The 17,704-nt window shown below is 41.7% G+C and overlaps 1 protein-coding gene across 2 annotated transcripts in view; it reads right to left on the bottom strand.

Annotated features, from left to right (window-relative positions):
* Positions 1-17,704, bottom strand: part of cdh13 (cadherin 13, H-cadherin (heart)) — a 182,452-nt gene that overhangs the window by 52,810 nt on the left and 111,938 nt on the right. For both annotated transcript variants that reach the window (XM_058088199.2, XM_078791167.1), the window contains one exon: positions 9,756-9,934. In XM_058088199.2, the coding sequence (XP_057944182.2) occupies positions 9,756-9,934 (179 nt within the window). The remainder of the gene's footprint in view (positions 1-9,755; positions 9,935-17,704) is intronic.

Here is a 17,704-nt window from a genome sequence, read left to right as displayed (position 1 = left end):
CATGCTACATGCTACGTGACATTCATGACTAATTGATTGGCCGATGCTAAACAATGACATCCCAAGCCGGAATACTTTAGTCCTTTAACTGGTATTATAGCATTTTATCCTGCTTTGTACTATAACTTTCATTTCTTACATTCACATTTTGTTCAATCTTGTCAATATTTCTCTTTTGTCGTGCACCTTTTGTCGTCCGGTGAATGTAATTGTCCTCACTGATGTCAATCTCGCACTTCCATTGACTACCGAGCGGCTGCGAGACTCAATTAAAGCGAGTGTGGTTGGGGGGATTGGGGGTCGGGGGTTTGGGGTTGGGGTGGGGCGATTAACAACACACACTAAGACTCGTGATGCCCAAGGGGCTCAATTTATCTTGACGAATGCTCGGTCTATCCAACAAAAAAGCTATGATTGACACATCTAACCTTCATTCCGATGTAATCTTTAGCACTCCGAGATCTAATTAATTAAGGCTATCTCATTTCCTCACTAATGCGAGCGGGCAGAAGCATGATGGAATACGGAGAGGTGGGAATACGGAGGAGGGCTTCCATATTTCATCAGTGTCTGTCCACCTTGTCCGTTTGGGGAAAGAACAAAAGAGCATAAGGTGCTTGGGTTCACAACAAAGCGTGTTGATGAGAAGTGACAGAACTCTGGCAAGTGGCCATCACACACGAGACGGGAAGTCCTTCCCTGTGATGGAATCCCTTAATCGTGGATCCAAGTGTTTAAGTTTCTTATGTACGCTCGCTGCTGAGTTACGGTCGTACTGCTTTCTTTAGAATGACTGCAAAATATGAAACTGGCCAACTATGCGACTGGTAGGGATGGCAAATGTTCTTATAAAACTGAATAGATACATTTCATAAAGGGGACCTATGATGCTTTTTACACTTTTCTGACCTATAAATGTAGTTAGAATGTTGTATTCTCCTATTAAACGATGCACTTTGCACATTTGGAAGTAATCGGTGAAAGAAGTTTGGAATGGCTCAGAGGGCGTTTGGCTCACTGGAAGTTTGTGATGTCACACATAGGCGGGCTTCCTTATATGGGCATGCACTGTAGGCCAGATAGGCTCTCCACCGTCCCACCGGCCCTGCTTCTGTGTTTACAATTCCTACCGACGCATCAGGCACAAGTGGTTGGAGTCCCTGAATCATCCATAAGGAGGACAGGACAATGCTATAAAAAACCTACAGCTAATATGCTAAAGCTACTTAGCATTGAGAGACATCTTGAAGTACCCACTTTTCTTGAGAAACGTCAGACTGTCCGATCTCTACTTCTGGATGGGATTGGGGATCCATATATCAACTCTGATATCGTTTTTCAAGTCCTATAAAGTTGGGTTTGCAACTTGTGGCACCAAACCAAAGCGTTTGTAAGCGAGACCAACCACAGCAGAGTGGGCGTGCCTGAAGGAGGGCTGCGGGTGGAATAAATTAAAACAGACCGTTTTCAAGGGAAGCATGAAATCCAAAGAAATACAGCTGGGATGCTTCCCATTCCAGATCTTCTTGTAACAGTGCACCGAATCCATAACCCCTCTTGTATTCATTATTATTTAATAATTCTTTTGGTTGTGACAGTCGAGAGTTTGGGATTGTGATTGAGCTTTTTATGGTTAATTTTCACTTCCATGGTGATGGCTTTCCTTTTCTTTGGCGCACGGTCACTTGGGTGACACAATGAAGTTGAGTGGATTCAACTTGAAATCACACTAAAGTAGATGATTTGTCTGCAGTAATATTTAATAGTAATATGCTTCTTCAGTATATTTCATTTGCCTTCCTTTGCTTTTTTACTACACCAACACATAAATGTGAAGTTTGAGCTACCAGTGGTGAAACACTGCAGACTACTTCCAGCTCTTTTTTTTTTTACGACTGTGAATAAATTGTCAGTCCTGTTGAGACGACTCTGCACCCATGAAACCGTTCCTCTCATTGTCCATTCGCCAAGCGATGTCAGCCTCACTTGGATCATTTGTCCTTGTCATCCGCGCCACCACACCTCTTCCAGGAAGACGGATCTGTCTTCCCATCTCATCCACTCAAAAGAGGCAAACACGGTGCACAGAACTGGATCTTGGTCAACTGGGCTCATAGGCGCCCCCATTGCAATCTCCAAATCATAATAAGTCAATGAATGAGAGTTTATAGAAGCACACATCAGATTTGTCATAATGAAATGTTATCAGTGCGTTAGCTGTGCTATATTATTTGCATATAAATGATATAATATAATAACTGTCCGTCCACTACCTGGGAGGAGTAAATATTTCTCCGTCTGCTTTGTTCCGCTGTTGTGACACGAGGGAACAAGATGCTAATTGAAGAGAGGCAAGCGTCCTTACGTGACGACTGACATTCAATTAAGTGCGTGAGGATCAGATTAGGTGGCGGCCCTGGAAATACTTGAAAACAACATTTTGCAGAGCAGTTAATCTGAAGCCAGAGCGAGGATGCAATTTGAATGCCTCTTTGAGCGCCGCCCTGAAAGGCACCGCGGCTCTGAATGGAATCATAACGCTTTGACCTGCAGAGTAATTGGATGCCCAGGATGAAGTGTTGACAGACGAGGGAGAGTTCACAATGACGCCGATGAAGAAAGATAGGATAGACGCCCAGGTTCCGTGGCACAAACAACTGCAAATTGGTGTTGGGGGGGGGGGGGGGGCATACAAGTGTTCATTTCAAACTTAACCTAATGTTCTGATTTAAAACCATGAACGGTTCATACCCCATCCATTTCAGGTAAAAATTACACCCACTTCCGGGTTAAGCCCTGCCCATTTTGATTACAAATATTCATTCATTTATTCATTTTCTGACACTTATAGCCTATCCCAGCTGTCTTTGGGGCGAGAGGCGGGGTCCAAAAAAACTTCCAGAAAACCCACGCATGCACAGGGAGAACATGCAAAGGGGGTGAAATTGAACTTGGCTCTCCTAGCTGTGCGCGCTAACCACTCGACCGCCGTGCAGCTGAGTACAGATAGTTATACCGATAATTTTGATGAATGAACAGATACAGACTCCTGCCCCCCCGCCCCACTGCCATTTGCCAGTAGTCCTAGAAGGTCAAAAGCGAGGATTTGCTGTAATACTGCATCATGCAGTACTTAGTCGCATGCGTGTTTATTTGAGTCACTGCTAGCCCTGCATCCTGAAATGTTAGGATGAAACTACAATTATGAATGTGCTTAACAACCAATACGGGTTTTTGTCAACCACAGCATACTTGAAACCCTGACTGACCGTGTCCAAGAAGTAGTACCTGGGTAGTATTTGGGAACGAGGTAATAAACAGTTTGCTGCGACCTTATTGACATTTCATTGGCCAACAAACCGTGACTCCGATTGCACTTCTGTCTCATCTATCTTCCATTAGCGTTCATCAGTGGTGAGAACTCATACGGTTTATCATTTGAATAAGTCTATGAGGCTCATTTAGGGTTTAAACCTCGCCTGTGTTTCTACGCATTTAGCTGGTGTTTTTTTTGGCAATGACCTCCGGATGCGGAGACGAGAGCCGATGCAGGTAAAAATGTTTACTTGACTACCCACGGCACGTACGGCAAGTCAGGAACAAACAAACACAATTAGTGCTCCGACAAATGGAAAACGCCACCAGCTCAACTAAATAATTACATTACAAATTAACAGCAGGTGCAAATGATAAATGAGCACAGGAAACAGGAAGTAAATACAAAATAAAAGCCTGCAAACAGGAACTGAGGAATAAACTATGAAACTATCACGCAAGCCGACATTGGCAATTGAGGAGAGAAGCGGAAGATTTTGGAGATGAATTTAATTAATAATAATTATAATAATAATGTATTATATATATATATATAATATTATAATAATAATAATTACAACACTTGCTTTCATTGTTGATCCAAAATCAGAGGAGCGATCCCTGATGTTTGCTGGGATCTGACGTAAAATTATCATTCACTGAACCATTTTGCGCCGTTTGGTTTCATTTGACTTGAAGTTGAATTTGCTTCCCAGCCTTACTGCAACTGTAGCATTCAGCTTACAAAATATCATTTTTGTGCCTTCATTCATATTCACGTCTCATCACTCGTGTCGCCCCGCTACTGGCACAAAGACGCTTAATAGCTGAGAAGATGCTCACTCACATACAGAGCCGATGTAGAGCCAAGCAGAGTGAACCCTCTTGTCATCCAGCTGGTGTCGTACAGTATAGTACAGTATATGTCAATTGCTTATAATTAATGTTTTATATCCATTATAAAGTATTCAAAGTACAAAAAGAATACTGTCACATTGTAAACACATCATTAGCCTGCAGTGGATGGAATGAAATGCCCACCAGTGAATGAATATGATATTTACTGTTGGAATAATCATGAATGCACATGCAGTAAAATCCATGCGCACACATCACATCTATATTCTGTGCCACCTCCGTAATAAAAAAAAAAAAAAAGTGTCACCGGATCCCGCAAGAACAGTTCATCACGGCGGAGTCATTCAGCAACACGGAGCCAAATAAGCTATTAGACAGGATAAACTCTCTTATCAGCGTGCCAGAAAGCACGGCGCCAAGGTCACGCCAAAGCAACGCCAGGTCACTCTCCATATGGCCGATATTACACACTGCTCAGACGATAACTGTGTGTATTCATCCATCTACCTGTCCACTGTAATATTCAGCAAATGACAGAGTAAACATTGTAAACATATTTACAAAGCAAGCGCAGCAGTGTTTAATATACAAAACACACAAGTAAAGGGTTATTATTTGCTGTTTGCTGCCATATGATGCATGCAAACATGGGATTATTATTCAATTTGTGATTTTTTCTTCACTCATGTCCTAATATCTGAAAGTGGCATTCAGGTAACCATATAGTGGATCCCGGTGGTGGCTGCTGGTTGGGGTTTGGCATAGCGTACATTGAATATGATATCTGGGCTAACTAGCTACTCCGCAACGGTGGTATGTTTTTACCAACCAAAAACTAACCTCACTCAATAACGCTGGGATTACGTAGGATTATGTCGTATGTCCAAAGTGAGATACATTTTCTGGCTGCCGTCAGTCAAAATCAAGTAGCAATGAAAGTCAACTTCCCTTGGAAGTGACGTTTAATAAATAAGATAATTAATTGGTTGCACGGTGGTCAAGTCGTTAGCATGTTGGCCACACAGTCAGGAGATCGGGAAGACCTGGGATGCTGCATGTTCTCCTGGTACTCTGGAGAATCCCTCATTCCAAAAACGTGTTATTACGTAATTGGCCACTCCAAATTGTCCATAGGTATGAATGTGAGTGTGAATGGTTGTTTGTGTATATGTGCCCTGTGATTGGCTGGCCACCAGTCCAGGATGGACCCTGCCTCTCACCAAAAGTCAGCTGGGATAGGCTCCGGCATAGTCCCTAGTGAGGATAAGCGGTCTAGACCAGGGGTGGGCAAACTACGGCCCGGGGGCCACATCCGGCTCGCCAAGTGTTTGAATACGGCCCGCCCAATTATTATTATTATTATTATTAGATTATTATAATTATTATTAGAACTATTATGATTATTATAATTATTATATTAATGCTAATTATTATATTAATTATATATAATATTATTGTTATATTTGCATATTTTACATAATAATACAATAACTGATATTTTAATTTTATTGTAATTATTATAATATTTTATTATTTTTAAAATATTTACATATAAATATTAAATAATAATAGCAGATTGCATGACAATTTTACAGATACAATAATACCAGTTGGACTGTTACGTGTTAAATATATAGTCTGCCCCCCGTAAATGTTGTCATATCAATGCGGCCCGCGAGTCAAAAAGTTTGCCCACCCCTGGTCTAGACGATGGATGGATGGATGGATGGATGATGGACTAAAGGTGCCAAGTATACCCAAGCACAGAACAAATCTCAGATAAAATATTATATTCATATTACTGAAATGACCTTAAGAACCAAAATAAAAAAAAATAAACAATGAGAAGGAAACAGCGCCACATAAAGCCTACTAGCACAGTGCCCGTCGGTCCCAGACTCCAAGACCTGAACCGCATACACGCGCACACACAAACACAAAGACCATCTCACTCCCGATGGCAGCCATTTTATCTCCATGTAATTCACCTTTGTAGAACATGGAAGCAGATGGAAGGCTCAGGCCGACTCCATCGATTGGCTTTCCTTAGCAGTGACAGCCCCCAGATGGGCCGCAGAGCATTAGAGTCAAAAAGTCACGCTGCCATTACCAGTCTGTCCTCTCTGGTTACAGCTCGCCCGCACACGCGCACGCCACCGACTCAAATCGATTACGCTGATCGATGTGCGCGTGTATCTGTGTGAATGCAATCACTCTATTGCTGCGACTTCGGGGAACTTATTGGACGCATGCGGCATGAACATCGCCCTCTCCTATCACGGGTCCTCGGTTTTAGGAGCAGTATGAATGACGGGTGTATGAAAGCAAAGATCAGAGTGCGGATCCGTGCTTATTGCAATTTACTGTGTAAAGCTTATGGCTAATGAATCCCATTAGCATGTTAATGAGACGGAGATATTCAAAAGGAGCTTTTCTATTTCGTAGACTAAAGAGGAAAATTATGGTCGCCATTGCTGGCGAGTCGGCATCTTTCAGTTCTCTTTGTATCTTTTAATGATATCCATCTCTGCTAGTCCTCTTTAGTCGACGCTGCTTAAAAGCAGAGTGGAAAGCAGGAAATGTGGGATTAGGCTCCATCACCCATGTTTTCTTCAAACAGCTCATTTTCGAATTTGAGATTTAAGATAACCACTTACTTTTGTATTTACGCTCTTCTTGATAAACACTCGTGTGTTCCGGGCTCTTTTTCCTTGGGGGTCGTGCAGACTGGCGGTACCAGCATGTTTATGCTGTGTTCCGTTTGCAAATTCTGAGTATTCAGAACGCCGTTAAAAGCTTTTGACCCTGGCAGCCTACAGATGACGTCGGATTAAACTTATATGGAAAAAGACTTTGCACTAGTCTGGAACACCGCTGTCACATCTTTGATGGTTTGGGAGTGATTTTAGTTCCCAGATCGATAACTTCTCTGCACTTTTGGACAATTTATTAGTGGAAGAAAGTACGTATAAAAGCATCAAACTGGCCATTGATGCACGCAGATGCTCGTTTCTCCTTGACAAATGAGATTACGTCCTGCTGTTCATCTCACTTGAAGTACAAACTCTCACAGTTGCAGCGTGGAAGTGTGTCACCGAGGCTACCAAGCTGTTTCTGCAAAGGACTTTGATATTTTATATAGATTTTTTATTAAAAAAAACCGCACCAAACATGATCTCTTTAATTGTGCACTTACATCATCACCACTTTTTGCCTCTCCTATGCAAAAAAAAATGTAAACAATGTATAAATATGTCTTTGGGCTCAGGTGTCCGGGTTAAAAAAAAAACATTGAAGTACGTCTTTGGTCATGAAGGACTTAAGGATAGGCTTCCGGTTCTTGGGTTTCTGGTTGACAGAAGAACTGAAGTTGAATCTCTTCCTTCCTATCCAGACTTATCAAATAATTAAGATTTACTTGCATAAAGCAAATACATATTTCAAGACAAGGGAGTATGAGACCGGAATCAATGTAGTTGGCAAGTACATCTCCGCTTTCTGAAGCCCGTGAATGACTGGGAGGTTTCCATGGCGACACCCGCCTCCCACTAAAAATGTGGGTAAAAAAACCCCACCAAGTCTACTTCTTTTCAGCCTTGAAATGGCCCCTTCTCTTTGTCAAATGAGTTGTCACAAATGACACGCTGCCATCCATCCAATATGGTCATGTGTCCGAATAATGCGAGGGGGGGGGGGGGAGAGCACGCTAAACGTACGGCGAGGAGCAAAACGTAGACCTGTGGAATAAATCTTCATATCAAGGCAGCATTTTATGCTTCATGGAAAGCACTCGAGAGAGAAGCCAACCTGATTTCAATGTGACAAAATTGATTTGCCAATTTTCTCTGGATTACTTTCCGCGTCTCCCCCCCGCCGGTCCAGCGAGAAACGCATATGCGACTACATTTGATTTACGTCGGCGGAATTCAGAAGGGCAACAGTTTATCTTGTTCATGTTGTTCTGTGAATGTCTCTCTCCAACATATGCTGTGATTTCTGTCCACACCGAGTGGAAATGGCAGATGCTGAGGTGATACAAGAAAATGCACAAAAGTGGATGAAAAGGGCGCTTGGACGTTTTTGCCATCTTTATTTTCATGCGGGTTCTGCTGGGTGACTGAGCTATTGAGGCCGTTGGTGTTGTGGTTTAACTTTGTTAAATCAGTCAAGAAAGATGACCTAAAATCGCTACTTCAGCTATGACTGGGGTTGTAAAAGATATTGCTTCTTCTTTAGCTTTTTGGACCACATTGCTATTGGAAATGTGGGAAATAAAAATGGGAAAAAAATAAGAGCAATATATTTAGTTACAGCATGCACTCCATAGCTTGTGTGTATGAGAGAGAGGGGAACAATGTGTTGCGCAACTCTGATTGTGCTATGTGAGTGCATGTTAAGAACACCAAAAATGAGAACTATTAGACTGGAAATGTACTGAGCTAAAATCCAAAGTTTTAATAGTAATATCTGGAACAGCTTAAACGGGTTTATAAAAACTTTATACGCAAACATTGCAATCACCGTTCTGCTACTTTTCCACTTGTAATTACATGTGATTACAGCGTAATAATCACTGTAATTAGCAGGTTGTTTATTACCGCGAGATGTTTAAAGTCATGAGGTGTTTTCTGCTAGAGCAGGATCTTTGAAGTGAACGTCTGTTTTTTTTTTTTTTTCCCGCACACAACGTCAAAATGCGCGGTGTCTTATGTGGTGACACTAATCAGAAGCTACATGCTAGTCCAGCAAACCACTATATTGTGCTTAACTTCTGGAATAGTTTACTTTAGTGTGAATTATATCAGTTGTATAACAACCTGAGACTCACAACGTAGAAAAAGTCGTTAATGGAGAATGGCGGTGTAAACGACCGTTGACCACAGCCATCCTACATATTGATTCCGGGTGACTGGTGGTCTTTTCTACGTGAAGAAGACATTTTATATAAGCAATTCATATACAGCAGCTTCTCCAAAACTGCAAGGAACATGAAAACATCCAGTCCGTCCCGAATATCCGAGTCTCTCCGCCGCTTTACAAAAGCAGCACTGATAAATCCCAGCATGGACTACATGTGCTTTCACTGTCCTTCTAATCAATTACAACTTAAACAGCGTCTTATTGGTGCCGTTAGCGCAGATGCTGCAGTTCCGGATGGAAGGTTTTCAACTGGGCTTGTTGGACACCACCAGAGCAGGCGGATGGCTGCGTATCGCTTCAATTAGACACTGCGCTAAGTGTCTGACAACGGCTAATATTCCTCCTCCACCAGCGGACCCAATTGATGTTCTGGCATTCGTCACCGCGCTAAAAAAGCAATCATCTCCCTGTCTCGCTCTGGTTAGCGGAGGGCATGCTATGAAACTCATTTTGGATTGGCACATGCTGGAATATACCAACGTTGGAGCCAAAAACATTAAATATACGTAAGAGATGTTCGATCCTACCGATATGTATCAACAAGACCGTAAATATGGACGCTCATGTTTAGTGTTGTCATCATGGTACAAAAGATGCTAAACTAAGATGAATGGTACAGTCCAAGTACATCGTATACAGTAGGTCGATACATGTTGACCTACCTCTCTGTCCAGTAACGTAGGTGAGATGACAGTCACGATGTCGCCCCTCTCTGCATCGATGTAGAACATGTTGGGAGATGGTTTATCCGGAGACTGTCGTATGATGTTGTAACGCAACGCTGCGTTGTCTGTGGCGGGGTCGTCTGCATCAAACGCCATCATTGTCATCACTGTGGTTCCTGGAGAAGACCAAGAAGGACGTGGTTAAAATCGTATTGACGTCATTGACAGAATTAAACACCGTGATGCTTTCCATCATGGCTGACTCATCAACTGCCAGGCGTACTTTCTTATTTATTATTTTTTGTTTTTTATTGCTCTGTGAGCATCACATGAATAAATAAGTTGATTATTTGAATTAAGAGTGTTTAATCTTTAAGATTTAATATATACAGTAAACCGTATTTTCCGGACTATAAGTGTCATAGGTTGGCTGTTCCTGCCACTTATACTCCAGAGCGACTTAGTATATATGAAAACATTGGACACCTTTTCTGTTTATGTTTATTTTTAGTGTAGCTGAATTAGCATTGTGTTAGCATATCTTACACCTATTCAGCCTGTTCTCTATTCTTTTATTGTTAGAACTTGCCTTCCAAGAGGACATCATGTCTGTTTTGGTCAAGTAGTTTGGAAAATTAATTACTTATACTCCAGTGTGACTGGATACTCCAGATGTTTTTTTCTTATACTCCGGAGCGACTTATAGTCCAGAAAATACGGTATACACATACTGTTTAAATATATACATATATACATATATAGGAAGAAACGTATCTTCTGAGTAAAAGGTGTTTTTATAGTATCCATTTAATAATAAGCATACATTATAAAGTAAAACCTATGTGTTTTATTATCTTTGAAAGACATAATTCGATTCAGCTTCTCACTGGATCTGGCAACACAGTACCTGTGTGATATCCTCACCTTTCTACAAATACCCATGTTGAAAATAAACCAATGAATTTCCTTTATCCCGCACGTGTTATCTCGTGATGAGATCCAAATAAAAAGCATTATTGCCAGGATGGAGCTGAAGTAGGAGATACATCCTCAATCTGCTGCTTCACTGCCGTGTCACCATTTGTAGGACACGTCGTGCATCCACAGAGCATCCACAGAGCATCCACAGAGCATCCACAGAGCATCCACAGAGCATCCACGTCAGGTCACATCCCTTCAGAGCTTTTTTTTTTTTTTTCCCCATTTCCCAAGTGCTGCAAAAGTTTCTAAATTGCGTCTCGCTCCGGCGCTTTATGTTCTGGCTGTCATCAGCTCAGAGTCAGACAAACATTTGCTCAATTTTCTGTTTCTTCTTGGCGGAGAAGACGACGATGGAGGGGTACGTTTAGGACACAGATGGACACGTATGGCAAAGCAAATGTCTGACACGGCATCTTCATGCCTTGTATTTGAAATATTATTTGAATTATTTTTTTTTAAACAAGTGGATCATTTTCTTTTATTTTGTTATCCTCCTAATGAGCAAATAGGATTAAGATTATAAAAAAGCTCCAAAAGAATTGCTCGGCTGCCCAAGCCGACCTGAAAAAGGGGACTTGAACACCCCATAAGAGGAGCTTGGGGTCCCACCTGTCCATACATGAGGGGTGTCAAACAAAAGTCACGGAACAACAGCATTGCTAGCAGATAAAATGCTTTGCTCACTTTGAAGCACCAGAACAGCAACACTCATCTGCTCCAGGACCTGCCACCCTCGGCCCCCGGCCAGGCGCTACCGGGGCCTCGGAACAAGGACCTGCAGCCTCAAAAACAGTTTAGCCTAAAAAACCATAACCGCACTAAATTCCCACGTAGTGATTTTGTAGTACACACAAATTCCCTTGGATTGACCCAATCTGGGGACCATGCCACCATGTACCCTGCCCCCGGGCTAAAGTAATCCGAGATAGGCTCCGGCTCGCCCTGACCATAAACAGAATAAATGAGAACCAAATTAGATTTATTAGAAATATGCAAAGTATGGATGAGAGCAAAGTCGGTCCAGCTGAAGGTAAAAGAGGTCAGGCGAGGTTTTTATCCCGTCGCCATTTGCACTTCAAGGTGAACCATTAATGTCAAAGTAAACCAGTAATCCTTCCTCTGCGGACTAATTACACACCGCCATCTCATTCATTACCTCAACTCTGTTCCACTTCACAGCCGGAAAGCCACACTTTTAAAAATGACACAGTGATCGCACACATAGTACTTAGCACACACACACACACACACACACACACACACACACACACAAATTGCAGAATTAAAATGCTGGCTAAATTGGTGGTCTCGGTGAACACATCTCACTGAATTATATTTTCATTTTGCCGCATCTCTTGACTGTAACATGATCATATTAAAAGTAATGTCACAACACCGGTCTAGATCTATTCTGCTGCGATCATGTTGCTGGGTATGAATAGCACGGGCATTGGGTAATGATCACGACTTCCTCTAAAGTGTCCACAAAACAAATCAGTCTGGTTTTGCAATTTACGCTCACGTCGTTAAACTGCCGTCGCAAGGTAACGAGATGCTTCAGAAATCCTTCCCATGCAAATAATGCTCAAGATCGATTGGCACTGAAACATTAATTGTATTCGTTCGTTCGTTCGTTCGTTCGTTCATGGATGTACTACGGCATTGTTGGCTGCTCCAGCTTTCGTTTGTGATGAGAGTTACAATAAATAAAGATATTAAAGGGGACCTATTATGCTCATTTTTCAACCCTTTATATTGAGTTGTGGTGTCCTATAGAGCAGCTCCACACAATAACCCGCACAGACAATCTGCACCTATTCCAGCTGTATTTCCTTGGATTTGTGCTTCCAACCAAAACAGTCCGTTTTCATTTATTCATGAAATTGTCCATAGGTATGAATGTGAGTGTGAATGGTTGTTTGTCTATATGTGCCCTGGGATTGGCTGGCCACCAGTCACCCAGCTGGGATAGGCTCCAGCACCCCCTCGTGAGGATAAGCAGTAGAAAATGAATGAATATATAAAAGTGGAATTTGTGACAGAATCAAGCGGCCATTGTTTTGGTGTGATGGTTTTATATCCTCCAGCCTAACTCCTGTTCTCAAAGAACGTGTGTACTTTGTGTGTACTTTGTGTGTACACGTTAGCGTGACTCTATGAGTCACGAGAGTACACAAACAGGAGGAGCTTCAGTTCAAGTGTTGTAGAAAAATGACATTCTGCAGCCCGTACAATATGGAGTGAAAAAGATGATTTCATCAGAGTGAAGTGACTGAGAAACAGCAATGACTCTCCTTGAGTGTGAAATCAAAGGAAGCGCAAAACGATTCATCTCACGGGATACAATACTGCTGAGATTCACCTTCACAAACGGCCATATGCTTATACTGTGGCATTTCAATATTCATCATATCTCCTTCTGATTCGTATACCTTTTACAACGCTTAGCGTCTACACTCCTGATGAACGTTTGACGTTAAACAATTGCAAGAATTTACATTTGGCACTTTTGGATCTTAAGGAGGTTCTAAGTAAATGCTTAAAGTTTACTGCTGGACTAGTCGACAGTCTGAAGCCTGACAAAATCCAAAGAAATATATATTGTTCTGTGCCGGTTATTGTGTGTAGCTGCTCTATAGGAGTCCACAACTTAATACAAGGGGCCAAAAAATGAGCATAATAGCTCCCCTTTTAATACCACAGCAATAAAAAGCTAAAATATTGGCTTCCAGGTGGCACACTGATCATTCCTTCAATGGAGTTTCAGGTAGTGCAGGGGCGTCAAATGGCAGTTAGGTATGTAGAGATGATGTCACTCATGATGGCCATCATCTGTGTGCTAATCACTGGACAAAACTGCAGTTTGACAATGGCCGCCTGACTAAGGACTTCTTCCAGACGAATGACCTCACTTGTTTGGATCATCCGAACATTTTGGGATGGATGGCGAGGGAAGGTTACAAAACTGGACATCATTTCCAGACGGCGGATGCCCTCCATGAAGCCACCTTCACATCCCTCGTCTCCGAGAAAACTGGCATCAAACCAATTTTGGAGGTGATTAAAAAGAATGATATCGCCGAGTCTTACCGTCACCTCCACATACCGCCAGCGCTCCCTGCTAAATTAGACGCGAGTCAACGTGCTACGTGTCAAGCCTGAGCTGTCACCTGTCCAGCACGGCTCCTAAGGCGTCAGGGATCCAGGTTTCCCAACGTGTTTTCGTACAACCGAACCAGACGCCATCCATCACATAGGTTATACATTCAGTCGAGTGTTCTGCAGGGACCCTTTCCAGTACATTTAGCGCAACATTAAACACACAACACATCAAATAGAGGAAAATACACAAAAATCATCAATACAGTTCATGCTCATTAAAATTGAATAATGACTAGAACTTTTCTGTATTTAATTATGCTTCTCCAAATTAAAGCACCATCAATGGGACTCGGCGCACCGCAACGGAAACAAGAGAGTCTTCTGGGTAAAAATCCGAGCTCACACACACACACACACACACACACCTTCCTGGAACAAAAGATAATTTGCAATTGAATAGGAGTACCAGACTGGCTTCTATTGCAAATATGTCATTATACAACATTTCTTGTTTCCCTTCGTTAGTCAACTTGAATTACAGTACCTTGACTCTGACTGGCTGCCGGTTGGGGGAACATCTAAATGGAGATGATATTATTTTGACCAGTTTTGCTTCATTGATCAACCAGCGTCCAGACAAACATTACAGTATTCAACCCTGACATTAAACGCCTCTCTCTGTAATGCTACACCATGTTAGTATATACTTTGGACAGTTTTTGTCACGTGATATTGGAGGCATTGAACGGGAGGCGCAGCGCACCGTTATTCACAGTCCAGTCATTGTGTCTCCTATTGAGATGCAAATCCACATATTGATGCCCGGTAAGTAGTGAGATGATAGACGGGATTGCTGCTGGTGTGATGGTCATTGAATGCAGCATTTTGCCTCTCTAGTGTACCTGCCTTATTGTTACCTGCTGGACTTGGTGTTGATCTCTATGTCTTTGTATATTATATTCATGAATTATATTTCATTTTTTTTATCCTGTGGATACCTGGGAACACTAAAGCTTTTATTATTTTGTACCCTAATGGAAAATTTGCGAGGTACCCAGTAAATACTGCAAGTTTATACACTATATTTTTCATAATACATTGTCGATTTCATTTGAATTATTTTCACACATTTTTTATGATGTTAGACTTGACATTTCATCATCAAAACTTTGTTCTTTGTTAATTCCCACATTGTTTGAAGATATTGACTGACAGCAGGGGCAATCATTGCTTTCCTCACTGCCTAACACATTTTCTAATGGGAATTGAAGTCACGGGCAAGCTAATGAACAGAGGAACCTAAGCCTAATGACAATTACCGACGGGTAATGAAATTAAACCTTAACCCCATAATTGAATTTAAAAAACAATTATTTTATGTAATTTTGCAAAGAATGAAGGGGGTGGAGTAATTGAGTATGCATGGGACAAATATGATGTGAATAACGTCGCACAATAACGTCACCCTATTCAGCCAGACCACACGTTCAGCTAACGCAATTGTACGCTGGTCATGAAGTACTCGTCATGTTGCTGTCGGGCTTTTACTGCACGTCTCACCACAGGCACCTAACACGGGCTACTGTTGGGACCATAACCCACAGCAAGCTAACTGAACCCTTAACTTCCTGTCTGCCGCCCCACCACAGGGACACATTTACAGCGACACACATATGCACAACTTTCAATTTATGCCTTAAATAAGGCTTATTTACTCTTATTAGGTCTACTACACTCAGTAATACGAGTGTAAATGTGATTATAGGGGTGCTATTTTATGTCTACAGGGCTCTATAATGTTAAAAATGTATTTAGAAGGTTTTTTCTAGGCTCTAACTATGTAAATATTGTACTCATAAATAAGGAATCCTATTTTTCCCCCAAATTTGCTTGACACGGTCTGGTCTGGAGCCACTTCACCACCATAAAGAAGGGATTACCGGAAAGAGTTTCAAGGGTGATTAATAAACTCAATGAAAACCAACGGCGGAAAAATGTCAACAACCGCAGAACATATCTCCATCATCATTAAAGAAAATCTAATTAGCTGGAGGCTGTGCAAGACATGCGCAGGCGTGCCTTGCTTTTAATGTCCTAGCAAAGCAGGAGTCCTTAATATATTAATAAAAAAATGATTGGGGACACAGATCAATCCGGACAGGAAGTTTAATCGTGCTGTGTGCTAAATTAGACAGCAGGCCATGTCGGATTCTACCCAGCATGATGATGTTCTACACTCAAATCAACCGTGGAGAAATGATCCAAAGGTTCAAAAATTCCAAGCGTGCAGCAAACAGTGTGTAATAATATGCTAAATGCATGTAAATGTACACTTTAGTATACGAGGGATGGCAACAACATCTAATTAACGGTTCCACTTTTTGTGGCGATGAGTCGAAGATCTACCCAACTTGCCACCTAACGTTGGCTAGGATACATCGGGATCCCGATGGTTTCCTATTACTTGCGTGTGTGCTCTTCGTTGATCCAGCCTCTTCCCACAGGAGAAAAAACATTTAAAATAGGTTAATTTGCCAGTGCAAATTGGCTGGCGAGGATATGCTTACTCCCCGATGCATTAATAGATGTGTTGCGTCTTAATAGACGGACCCTTGGGTGGCCTCGCTAACACGCCCCCTCTCGTGCTTTGACTGTGGGCATGAATTCATATTTGCCTGCTCTGGATTTGTGATGCATTATGGCAAGATTCAATGCAAAATATGAGCGGCATGTATGTACACAGCATGGAATTTGATTTGATAATTAATAGCGTTCACCACTGTTCATTAGCGTTGGTATTGTTTTTGATCAACACACCATGCACACTCACAAGTCATCATTTTCATGAGATGTTGATATGGATTGTTAGTTGTCTGTACGGCAACATCTTAAGGTGTTTGTCCTGATTGGTTAATTGTCCATAGGTATGAATGTGAGTGTGAATGGTTGTTTGTCTATATGTGCTCTGTGATTCAGTTGGGATAGGCTCCAGCTGTCTTAATAATAATAGTACACATGGAGAGGCAGAACCTTCGGACAGTCAGCAGTCACTGTTACGTTTGGTCAGCAAAGTACAAACGTAACCAACATTGCAAAAAAAAAAACAAAAAACTGCTGTTCATCAGTTAAGAAATGCTGCAAATGTTTTACAGTCGGTAGAAATTGACTGTGCGGCACAAACGGCGATTGTTCGTTCATTCAGCCACCCTGGATCACACCCCCAACACCAAATAACGCAATACTCAATTCCCTTTGTTTTCTATGGCGTCCTGTTTGGCCAAAATGCCAAAATGCCAACTATAACTTCCATTCCGGTGAAGAACGCCGTTTTCCCAAAAAGAGTCTTCAATAAAAATTGCTTAATTTTTCATGCTTTTCCATTTAATCACAACTTTTGGACTAAATGAACAACAAAAAGCAACACTCGGCCTATTTTGATGGACCCAGACTGAATAGAACGATAAAGGCAACTGACCTTAAGATGACCTTGGATGTGAGTGCTCTTGATTGGTTCAAATATTCCAAGACATTCATCCCCCCTCTTCAACACATATGCAGAAAATCTATTGGCTTGCAACGACTCCCGTTTTAAGTCCAGGGATTTGCGTTTGATATGATATTCTCCCTCCAAGTCCAAAAGTACTTCATGTGGACATAAAGTCAATCAATAGCGGAGGGGAAGTGTCAAAGACAAGTGCTTGAGGGAGGCTCAAAAAGCAATAACTTCATGTTATTAAAGGATGACCATATTGTTATAAGGGTTGTGCTAGCTTTGATATGATAATATGGATTGAAATATATTCTTCTTTCACTCTTGTTTTGTTTTACTTACACAGCTGTATTCATAGTGCAACAAAGAAAAG

The sequence above is a fragment of the Doryrhamphus excisus genome, linkage group LG6 (genome assembly GCF_037039965.1).
Source record: "Doryrhamphus excisus strain RoL-2023G ecotype Guam linkage group LG6, RoL_Dexc_Guam_v1.1, whole genome shotgun sequence".
Taxonomy (NCBI): Eukaryota; Metazoa; Chordata; class Actinopteri; order Syngnathiformes; family Syngnathidae; genus Doryrhamphus; species Doryrhamphus excisus.
This window is presented reverse-complemented; position numbering and strand designations above follow the sequence as displayed.